The 12,181-nt window shown below is 45.8% G+C and overlaps 1 protein-coding gene across 1 annotated transcript in view; it reads right to left on the minus strand.

The window, feature by feature from the left end:
• Nucleotides 1-7,618: 7,618 nt before the first annotated feature.
• TTLL6 (tubulin tyrosine ligase like 6) overlaps nucleotides 7,619-12,181 on the minus strand; it is a 165,812-nt gene continuing 161,249 nt past the window's right edge. Inside the window, exons 15-16 of the mRNA XM_069237573.1 lie at nucleotides 9,747-9,945; nucleotides 7,619-8,609 (exon numbers count right to left, since the gene is read on the minus strand). Of these exons, the coding sequence (XP_069093674.1) occupies nucleotides 8,603-8,609; nucleotides 9,747-9,945 (206 nt within the window). The 3' untranslated portion in view covers nucleotides 7,619-8,602. The remainder of the gene's footprint in view (nucleotides 8,610-9,746; nucleotides 9,946-12,181) is intronic.

Consider the following 12,181-nt stretch of genomic DNA (forward strand, 5'->3'; position numbering starts at 1 on the left):
TATGATCTCAGCGGTTAAAACCTCCGAGATCTGCGCTGGTGGTCAATAGATGACCTCCAGCGCGACTACCCCCCCGCCGGCCATATAATGTTTTCCCTGTTGGGCCGGCGGGCGGAAACAGTGTTTCTGCCCGCCGGCCCAGCGGGGAAAAGGGCCATAACATTGACAGCGGCTCCAAATGGAGCCATCGCCAATGCTGATGTGCGGCAGGTGCAGCTGCACCCGTCGCGCAGATCCCTGCTCAATGGGGCCCCAAGTGGCCCCCAAACCTCCCCAAGATACCCATGCCGCCAGCCTTTCCCTGGCTGTGTGAACCGCTGGGAAATGACTGGCGGAATGAGTATCATTATCCGGAGCAGCACTGCCCTGTTGGATTAGAATACACCGCCCCCGCCAGCGTTTCCGCTGGCAGTGTATTCCGCCGTGGGGTTTAGGGCGGATCATTATATGGCGGTCAGGGCCGCCATGCCGGATGGCGGTATTTACTGCCACCCCTGGCATGTGGGCCCAGACTGCCAGGTTCATAATGAGGGCCTAAATCTCCACCGTCCTTTCATGAATAAACTCCTGGCTGTACATCCTTCAATTCTTCAACAACAGAGATCTTTTATTGTCTAGCTGCATACCCTAATTCCTCTTCCTCACTAACTCATCTTGCCCTCTCACCCACAACCTAAAATCTGGGCTGAACCTGAACTGAATGAGATTTTTAAATAACGGGATAGGCAAACTTGTGAGCTGTCTCCTCCTTCACTTGTGCCTCTTCTTACTTTAAATACGCTTCTTTGATAGCCTACTGAACATTCCTTTCCACCTACCGTTAGGTCCTCTCCATCTCTGTCCACCTTCAGAAATTCCCTTAAGGGCTTTTCTTCTGCACATAACATTCCCTGCAAGCTTCACTTCTACATTTCTATCACTAGAACCTTCTTTAGACTTTACTCTTAATTTCTAATTAACTTATACTGACCAATAACCTAGAAGCATTTTATCATCTATAATAGAGGGTTTGCTCTATATTATTACAAATTCATAACAATACAAATACATAAATAATCATAATCATTTGACGAACCAGTTACTTACCTTCAGTAATGCTCTTTCTGGTGGATACGCTGTCTAACCACAGATTTGTCACCTTAAGAATATCCCAGGATGCCAGACTGGATCTGGAAGATTTCAATATCATTGGTTACTGTAGGGAGCTTGGTTCTGGCTGCAGTAGCCCCCTCACTTTTTGCCTGGTTTGGGATGCAGCTTCGACTGAGGTGCATTGGGTTCTTGCTTACCAGGTCCCCATTGCCAGTGTTCCATCCCTAAAACAAAGACACCCACTCACTTGATCCACAAGTGACCAGGCCCTTCTGCCCCCTACAAGCCCCTAGTAAATGGTACCCCTGGTACCTAGAGCATGGGTACTGGAGAGGGTCTCTCAGAGCTGCAGCACAACTTGTGCCATTCTGAGGGACCCAGCACCAACCTTATGCAGACTGCCATTGCAGGCTGTGTGACAAGGTGCTCCCAAAATTGAAAACACAACATGGCACACAGCCTGTGTGCCATGCCCCCTTAACACTTCATGCAGTATATGCAAGTCATCCCTCTAGCGGGCCTTACAGCCCTAAGGCAGGGTGAATTATATTACAAGTGAGGGCATAAATGCATGAGCAATTATGCCCCTACTATGTCTTTGTCAATTCTTAGAAATAGTAAGTGTAAAGGGAAGCCATTTTAAATACATGTGCTGGACACTGGTCACTACAAGTTCCCCAGCCACCTGAGGTCTCCTTCTCTGCACCTACGGATGTTTGATATCAAACACCTCGTATTAATAAACCCTCACTGATTCCAGTGATAGATTTATTAATACATGCACACAGAGGGCACCTTAGAGGTGCCCCCTGAAAAACCTACCAACTGCTGGTGAGCTAACTGACCAGTTCTGTCCAGTCTGCCACCAACAGATGAGAATCTGACCTCCCAGGGGGGAGAGCTTCTGCTCTCAAGAGTTCGGACACAGAAGCCTGACAGGGTTGGGGTGTTACCCACCCCTTCCCACATGATGACCTGCATTCCAAGGCAGGAGCTTCAAAGAAGCTCCCAGCCTTTGATATGCAGAACTAGGCTTCCTCAGAGTAAGATGCTAACCTCCCCACCCCCTGCCTCAGGGCCCATCTGGCACCTGGACAGGTGGGAAAAATAGCTATGCAGGAGGCCCATTTCCAGACTGGAAATAACCCTAGGGTGGCCAGCCTGAAGTCAACATCACTTTTAAAATTCTGCCATCTTGTGTGCGGTGGAATTTAGGAACTCCGCGTAGGGTGATGCCCACTCCCCACAAGAAGTGGTCATCTAGGAGGGTGCAGTGACCCCAAGGGAAAGTGCCCATTGACTGTTACCCTTCACTCCCCTTAACGCCCCCTAAATTGAGTATTTAGGGGACCCCCTGACAAAAAAGGAGAAGTGGACGAGAAGCCTGCAGAACCCAAGAACAGAGGAGCACGACTCACTTTACACCACCCCTGTCAGTCTGCCTGCTGCACCCGACCCTCGAACTGATCTGTCCTGCCGCTGCAGCTTCCAAGAGCCTAGGAGAGCTGCCAGGTCTCCGTAAATCACCAAGAAGAACTCCAAGAAGAACTTCCTTGGAGTGGTCGAGCTGCTCCTATTCTCCATCCCACAGGCAGCCAAGAACAAACTGAGAGAACTGAAACTGCCAAAAACCCAACACCAGACATCACCACTGCACTTAGCCTGTGTTGAAGTGGGCCAGTGGTGTCAGAATGGTCCTTATGTCCTCCAAAGGAGAAGCCCACCCTGTGCTCGCCCACTGTGGACTTCACAACAGAGTCTGCAGACTGTTTCTGCAGACTCCCTGCAACCGCGTGTGACCAGGAGGCAAACCCCGATGCCCTAGGGCACCTCTGCACAGGTCCACCCTGGACCTAGATGATGAGATCCAAGGGTGTCCCCATGCCTTGTGAGACCTGAGCCTACTTGTTGGCTGGGTCAGACTAAACCCCCATTTCACACCTGCAGAGTATTTCTGTGGGCCCCCTGTAACCGCGAATAATGCCAGTGCTGGATCCGATGCCAGAGGACACCCCTGTACCCGCACCCTACAGGCCGAAGAGGAGTGGACCGATGGTGTCCCCCTGTGACTGAGAACCTCAATGGTCGAGCCCCTCTGAGGTTTACCCTAGACTGTCCTTCCAGTCCATCCCTGCAGCAACTATGTAACTGGACCGATCCCAATACACTTGAATGGGACACCGGAACCTGTAATACACCTCTGCAACCGGAAGCACCATAGTTGCCTGAGGTGACCCTTTGGTGTTACCTTGGACCTTGCCCCAAAACCCCCTGAAGTCCAAGAGATTGGTCCCCTAAGCTGTTGAACACTACCTGGACTGCTGTCTTTGTTTTCCTCCATAGGATTGTATTGAAGCTTCCTGAAAATGCACTGTTCACTTTTGAAAAACACAAAAATTCATAATTCAAAAAGTACTCACCTGATTACGGTGATCTTAGATTCTAAATTCATATACAAGTATGTGTTATGTTTATACATTGGTATCAGATTTCTTTAGTGAGTGTGTCTCGCTTACTGTATGAGTGTGTGCCTTACATGCTTTGCACTACCCTCTAACATGCCTAACTGCTCGACCACACTACTCAAACAGAGAGCATTTGGGATGTAATTTGTGCCTCTGTGATACCTCTAGGGATTGCTTGGGTTTTTTGCACAATGTACCGCATTTTGGTCCGCTATATAAAGAGCCAGATTCCTACAAAGCCCATTAATAAATTGTCATCATCATTGTGCACTTAGAAAGAGAAACAGTGTGGAACAAAAGTACTGAAGTGCACAGTTCAGGATTAGTTCATAAAGAAATTACAAATGTCAACAATTCTTAAGGTTTCAGCTCAGTAACAGTGTTCCACAAATACGTTAAAGACAAGTTCAGAAACCAGCCACTCTGTTTTAATTTCCTTGATGCAAAACTGAGCAATTACCCATACTGTAAATGAAAAGGAAGGAGGTTGCATGGCGCAGTACCTTTACTCTGTGGTCAGTGTTTTTACATCATGTGAGTTTTTATATTGAAAGTCTGGACATCTGGAATCATTATATTGCATGCTGTTACTTCGCATATCAGGGTAAGTAATTTTAAAACATTTATTGAATGCATGCACGGTAAAACACATCAGTTAAAATACTATCTACTACAAGAATCAAAAGTAATGCCCAACAACTAGTTCTGTGCCAAAGCAGGTTCATATTCTGATCTGGCTGGTGCTCTTGCTAAAGTCACTGAGTCAATGTTAAGGGGCAGTGATCTCATCTCTGTGCCACTGGGACAGCCAGTCCATTTGGCACTCATGAGCTTGTTGTTGATTGGCTGGACTGAAGAAGACACGTCTTGGTGATTCTGCTGCCCTCTTTGGATTGAAGAATGTATTTTTGCTTGGTCTTAGATGAAAGTGGATTCTCCCGCCAGCAAAGGAAAGGTGCTCGTTGTCACTGGGTATCCAAAGGAGAAAGAAGCAAGTCTACTGGCAGAGTGCCTAGCAGCCCAACTAACCAAGACTGCAAATTGCTCCTTCTGGCCATGAATTATCTGAGAGTGATGCAAAAATTCATTTTATGCACTAACCTGCATATGCTGCTCTTTGAACATGGTAATGAACAGGAGGGTAGCTCCAGTCAACATCCTGAGCCCACTGCAGCTCACATGCCAGATGGGACTAGTCTATTGGAAAATACATGCACATCCACAGGATTCTTCTGGCCACAGTCAGCCTGAAGTCGTTACAAGAGATTCCCATTAATCCTTCCCAGTTCTGCCCTCAATGGATTATAAACTCCACCCATACTTGCTTAAAAACCTAGCTTCCTGAAAGCCTGGAAGGAGACTGGCAGAAGAGAGTTATCATCACAGGTCGTTCTGAGCTGTGTATAAAACTATATGTCATTGAGGTTGCCCATACCCACCCACAGCTGTCATTGGAACACATCGCTAGTGTTCACTCTCACTGTCATTGGCTTGTCTGCATAGACGAGATACAGCGTGGTGTCAGCTTATAAGGATCCCAGCCTTTGCCACAAGAAAGGCCTGAACTCAACCCAAAAGTAAAAGACAAACTACTCGGTAGAAACTACAGGCCTGGTTCAAACCTATGCAGACTACTGCAACCGCTTCTATGTAGAGCCCTCCAAAAACATCTGAAGAGGATTTAAAACTACGTTACATAACTCTTCATAGAACTCAATAAACATTACTGTATTTCGTCCAATGTGACATCCTGCCATTGGATCCCACTGCATAAGCCATACTTAAGACCCTCTCCTTCAAAAACAACCCATCTGCCGGTCTGGTGGACCCCACAAAGGTGTTTAGCAGTACTAGCACCCAGAACTAGGATCCCCAGAGCTGCCCATCATAGCAGGTTCACTTGACAGTGTAGAGAAGAAGAATCTGAAACCAGTGCTGTGAACAGGGGACCCTTCCACAACTCTGCCTCGATAGATTACTCTCACCATGAGACACTGTGATGTAACAAATAATGCAGTGGGACCACTACTAAGGGACCTTATTCTCTATCCTCCCTCCTTTGCGGTTCAGGCTGTTTAGAGTCTGGAATGAGATAGACATGTCGAGGGGACACATCATGTATTTATAAATTATTTGATTCACTCGTAGCTTTCTCTTCTCAACGGCACTCCCCTCTGACCCTGCCAGCAATGATCCAGCTTTGTTGTGCCATATATGTAAAATTCTTAAACAGATTGACTCCGTATTTCCAGCAGGAGCCGCTGCAAATATCAATTGGGGAGAGGGGCGGTGGGATGACGGCGAAGGGGGAAAGAAGGAAATACATTTTTTTTAAAAACACTTATCTTTCCATTCCCGCCTGCTGCTGCCTCGCTCGTCGCTCCTCTTCTGGTGTCCCAGCATTCACTGGGACAACAGCACAGGCTCCCCAGCAATCCTGGTGCGGCTTTTATGCTAAACCTAGCATGAAAGCAGCGCCAGGATTGGGCTGAGCAGCTCGGACTGTCACTCAAACACAGCCCCAGGGTCTGTGCAGCACAGTGGGCTGAAGAAACCTACGTGCGCATATGTGTTTGGCTGGCTTGAGACAGCCAGCCAAACACACATGTGCACTTAGGTGCACTCTCTCCTCGTCCCCCCTTCTACCTCCCATGGCCCAGCCCCGCCCCTCCCTGCACTGCTGCCTGAGCTAGCAGATGAAAAATAAAACAATAGTGGAACTATTGTTTAATTTTTCATCGCCTGGCTCTTGGCCAGGGGGGGCGTCGCTCCTCTGCCATTGCAGAGGAGCCGCCCCTGCGTATTTCCCGCTTGAATACCTTGCTTTCATTTAAGACTGCATGCGCTAACCTAACTCTTCTGAACATAAAATGATAATATAAGCCTGAGTGGGCTATCATGCTCTCACACAAATCACTAATCTGAGGATATTTCAGTTTGAAATATATATGAACTTCTTATTTTTGTCATGTTAATCATCATCTCCGCAACTGGAAACAATGAAGCAGTCAGACTTCAAAAACAAATAAAATGTCTACAAAAATCTTTAGGCGTTAGAGATGTGGCGCACTGGTTAATTTACTCACTTTGAGAGTTGTAGACCCTAATTTAATTCTCAGCTTCAGCACTGGAGAAACTGGAGAAAATACATGAAGTGGTTCTCGACAATTTGCCTCATGCTGTAAAATAAGTGAAATTGAAATAACAAAACTAGGTGTGCTACCAAGCTGTACCCCAAGTATAGCTTCCCACTTCCCAGCACATCTCATCCTACTTTCGGTAATCTGGACCCCATCAGGCCCCAGACACGATACTGTTCCAGCACCTCTGATCTGACATGCTTCAGCTGCAATACAATGCTCTCTGCAAAAACCCTGATCACTGGAGCTAAAGCCACACCATAAAACCAAAACCGGTAAAAGGTGAAATTCTTATTCCCCAATACATTGTTATTTATACAAATATACATTTTGAGAATCGTCTAGTCCTTTCCAGGATTATTTCCAAGGCAGTAGAAAAGAACTGCCAGATTGGTTTGTGTTGCGGAAATGTACAGATTAATTCTCTTGAGGTGCTTTCATGCAGAGAAAAACATGTGGAAAACATCAACACTAAACAAGAATTCTTAATATGTGCTTTTCGAAATTACAAGCAATTCGCTGTGTAACTAACAAACAGACTATTCAACAATATACATCAAGAGCGCTTTTGACACACACATTTCAACCATTATCTTTCTTTGACCAGTTTCCTTCAGCCTTTGGCTTGAGATTTTGTCCATCATATCTTGGCTCAGCCCAGTGAGGTGTTCAACTCTCACCTAATGACTGTTAGGCGCATCCTTCCACCTCCACTCACGCCTATGTCCACTCCCACGTCTCTGGCTCTAACGTACTGACATGCAGGGTTTGGCAATGCTTGTTAAACAATTATAGTGTCAATAATTCAAGCATTAGCCCACCTTGTGGTAAACAATGGCTATTAACTACCCACCTCCAAAAATCTTCTATAGACGCAGGCGACAGCACATACAGAACTGATGTGAAATTTACAGCCGTAACCTAGCAACAGATAAGGGAAATATGGCTATTAGCAATGCAGAGTTGGTAGCTGCGCCTCACCGTAGGCCAACAAGGAACTGTGGATCCAATACGCAGTTGCTACCAAAAAGTTTTTTTTCTGTTGTGCTGGCTCCACCCATTGCTTCGCCGAGGAGGGAATGCATGACTGAATGCCACAGAGCAAGAGGGGAAAAAAATCAAACGTGGCAGTTTGCTATTATTTCTGTACTTCTGATCTTCCCAATTTTTTATTTAATCCCATCTCGATGGCCCAAGACACTGGGAGAGTGGTTGATCGTAAACGCTCCAGGTACTTTTTAATGTTGTTGCTTTGATATGTACAATCGCCGGTGGTAACTGTTCATGAGCAGTGTGTGGTCAGCAATGTTGTGCTGATAGCCACCACTGAAGTCTTTTCTCACAGCAATGTGCTGACACAGGATGCGGCCGAGCTCACTCACTCCATTTGCTGAAAAAGCACACAATACATTTTCTGGAGAAATAGGTAACTGTAAAGAGATGTTTATGGGCTTATGTTGGCATCTACTCATTCATAAAAATATATATACATACTGCATGTCACATAATGAAAAGTATCATAAAGATGCTATTGTTACCCAGAGCAATGGCACTATTTTACAGCCTGTGCATAGCTGACAGTCTGAGTGGGCTCAGTCTGTGGTCAAATCTATGGTCTGGAGGCCACACAGAGGTCTCTGAAGTCAGTGCTTACAAGCTTTCGTACCAGCCTGCACCAAAAGAAGAAAATAGTATGGGCCTCTTTTCAGCCTATTTATTTAAGTGCTTTTCCTGACTGGGTGTGAAAGTGGCTCTGGGATAATGGTAAAAAGTGCAGTTGTTACATTCAATGTCAAGGGTTGGAAAACCGCAGCATATCTGAAGAGCTGGCTCTTGGAAGAAGGTGCCACATGTGAAGGGTTTGAGGAGTCACTGAGGCCTCTCATGATTAGGCACATCGCGGTGTCACAACCTGCACAGGAAGAAAATGAGGAGTTACCATTGCAAAGTGGTCTACATTGTCTTCATGGTCAACACACACACCCAACGCCTTGTGAGCCCCAATGCCTTATGCCACGGACTTGCTGCAAGAGCGCAGGAGCTCAGTCGACTAGGGCAGAATCAAGAACGAGCTGCACCAGCTCATGAAGCCCGCTCTTCTAAAACTAGTATTTTATAAAACTTTCTAGCAATGTAGTGCCTCCCCAAGATATCTGTAGGGCAGAAGGAGATAAAGTCCGTCCTTCCTGATTTTGCTGGATAAACCCCTTTTCCTCATTAGTGCACCTGAAGTTTCAGAAAGGAGGCTGGGAGTATATTTTATTTCTCCACTGGCTGCTCACCATCTGGTGGAACCCACTCAAACATCCACAGCAGCCTGCACACCAGTGCACCTCCTAAAGGCAGCCCTCTAGAGGGATGAAAGGGGGCATCCCAAGCGCCCCAAAGACATCCCCCTGCAGGCAAGTGCAGTCACTCACTGCACAGGCTGCAAGGGTATCTCTAATCCCTTTTGAAAGCGCAGGCAGGTTGCCACCTGCACAAAGAAACATGGAGCAGCTTTTAAACAGCTGTCCTGTATTTTACTTGAATGTGCAGTACCAAGGGCAGCACAAGTGTGTGGCTGCCCTGGGGGCACCATTCAACATAATAGGGTGCACTTTCCCCATTTGCACCTGGCGCTGACAGTTACAAGCGCACCGTGGCACAAACATGTAAAGTGCACCCTATCTGTAAAGGGGCCTCAGATGTGCCCACCAAAGCAACCCACCACAACATGGCTGCCCCAACTTTGAGATGCAAAAAGAGAACGAGGGGAAATGTGTGGGCTGACCACATTTACATTGGATTTGAAGCTGATATTTACTAATATACTGAATATTTGAAACCGAAAGTTGCAGAAAAAAGAAGGGGCATTTCAGTTAAATAAATACATTTGTGAATTTTACAGAATGCCTGAAGGTAATATTTTGGGGAAGACTTTGTGAATTTACAAAATGCCTTGAGATTTTATTTTGACACTAAACACATAAACTAGCTCGATATTTAAAAAAATACATTTTAGGGCTCATCAGCACACGTAAGCAATATCCCAAGCTGCTTCCAGTACCTGCCCCTCACTATGTCTCCTGTGTGTGGAGCCCTTCTTGTGTGCACGCCAAGACCTGGTCGCTGGAACAGTGGGGCAGGTCTTGAGACCACTAGCAGGTTGAGCAGGGTCGATGTGTTGGGCATAACCAGGTGCGACTCTGCAAGCTCCAGCTTCTGTCGATCTCCCTGGCCAAGTCTCCTGAGGTGCACAGCACTCCCTGCAAATACAGGAAAGAAATAAACATATTTCACTGTTACTTTTTAATTTACACATATTTGTGGCCACTGTTGTTAAGGAAAATGGGGAACGGAGGACATCTTCCTCAAAATGTATTACCTACTCGGTTGACACTGGGAAGCTGATCAGGTCTCTAAACAGCCTAACAAGCTGGACAGAAATCCTGAAGACAATGTCATCTGAATATGGCTAAATGATATAATGTGAATTAGGGATAAGAGGGGATAACCGGGTGCAAAGGGAGTCACACAACTGTTCAAGATGCTTAGTATCTCTTTGCACTCCGCGCATCAAACCATAATTTGGGTTATACGGGTTAGCTGCCATTCACCCCCACAATGTAGGACTGTGCATCCTAGCCTAGTCCACACCTTTTTATTCTGTTTCTAATTTTGCCTCCAAATCCTGCTGGAGACAGTTCATAAATGTACCACCACACCTGTAACAAACGTCCTTATGTTGCACATTTCTTCTACAGTATTTTTACCCATGTGATATTTCTGTTTTTCACATCTCTTGCAGATAAAAGAGATCTATGAACTTGCATATCTTTGAAACAGATTCCCGGGACTGACTTTGGACTAGGGTGGTCATTGTTTTTGAGACTTATTTCAATCCCTCTGTATCCTTTTGTTCTCTCTAATACGCCAGGTACCATCTCAGCATTGACTTATGCCTAGCAAGGCTGGACTGGCATACCAGGCATCGAGCGTTTCCCTCAGGAAGCTTGAAGGGCCAGTTTTGTTACTAGGAGCCGGATTATCCATGAGCTGGGGGGCACTGTGTTTTACAAATTGTTACGGGTTTAAAAGCATTCACTACAGAGTTCCTTTTATATCCAGAAGTTTTCAGCAAACATAAAAATGTCAAGGTAACCCTGGTGATTAATGTTGCTGCTAGAGAGGGATCAGGGTTTTGCCTAGTGGCAGTTTTGACCTATCTAAAGTAGAGCAGATGGTTAACATGCCTGCTGAAAAGAGCATGTACCATGCAGATGACAGAACTGTATTTTATGTGAATAGCTCAGTGGGTTACTGCCTTTGTTACTTACAGTTCATAAGTTACAATTGTAATGCAGCACTGTTAGCTTTGAACTGCGATCAACGAACTGCATGCAAACTGCATACTACATATTAGAAAGTTATGTTTTCTCTCCAGTCTATCATTATCCTAATGTTGCTAGAAAGGTTTTGTTTGGGTAGAATACATTATTATTAGTAAAGCCAACCCTGACCATTGTGTTATGTTTCGAATCCTGAGTTTGTGCTTCTTCAGACCAAACACTCTTACAAAATGCCTACCAGTATGGATGACATTTAAATCCGACAGAATGCCTGAGGGTACACCCGAGGATATCACTGTAAGGTAATCATTTACTATGCTTTAAAAGTTTTACAATTGAATATATAATGAAAAATGTTTTGTAGAATGCAACGTTTTTGAAATTTTTTCCAAATTGTCATAGGGGGACCCCCCCTGTTGTGATCAGGCTCACTCACTGCGCTCGTTTTGCACTATATGCAGGGTGGTCTGACAAAACTTGCCAGGGCTGCTTTTGGTTCCAAGTCAGGCCTCGATGCCTAGATAATTCTGCTTTCTTTTTCTGGCTATATCTTTTGCTCTAAGGCAACAAAAAGGTGGTATGCAGTTCCTAACAGAGAGAGGGACAGGGGGCAGAGAGGGACAGGGGGCAGAGAGAGGCAGGGAGCAGGAATGAAATCCGAGGGATCTGACACAAGGTGTCCGATTGTTCAGGAGCTAGAGCCCTCATACACCCAGAGGGGAATCATGCTTCATATTAGGGCATGCTCCTCATCGGGCCGGTGCTGCAATGCCTGATGGGCACCCTCAAGGGGCCTCTTTGCTGGAAATCTGTTGTTTGTATGTGAAGTATGAGTGTTGGTGTATGGGCTCTTGAGTGTGGATTGGTGTAGTTAAATGTGGATTACACTAGGCAAAGAGGGCATCTGACAAATTTTAATATGTCGGTCCTCTAGTCTAAATTAAAAACTCAATGTGAAGGCTGAAAACAGAGTTAATGATCTGTATCAGCTCAAAAGATGTGTATAGATGGGTCTACATGTTTCATGCCGCTAATAGTCATTCTCGATCAAAGGCATTTCATCAGGAGCAGGCTTCCTAACCTGCACAGTGGTTGTGCAGGAGATAGGGAAAAGTTGTGAACAGTACACAGCCACTACCAGCAAATAAGAAGT

This window comes from Pleurodeles waltl, chromosome 6 (assembly GCF_031143425.1).
Source record: "Pleurodeles waltl isolate 20211129_DDA chromosome 6, aPleWal1.hap1.20221129, whole genome shotgun sequence".
Taxonomy (NCBI): Eukaryota; Metazoa; Chordata; class Amphibia; order Caudata; family Salamandridae; genus Pleurodeles; species Pleurodeles waltl.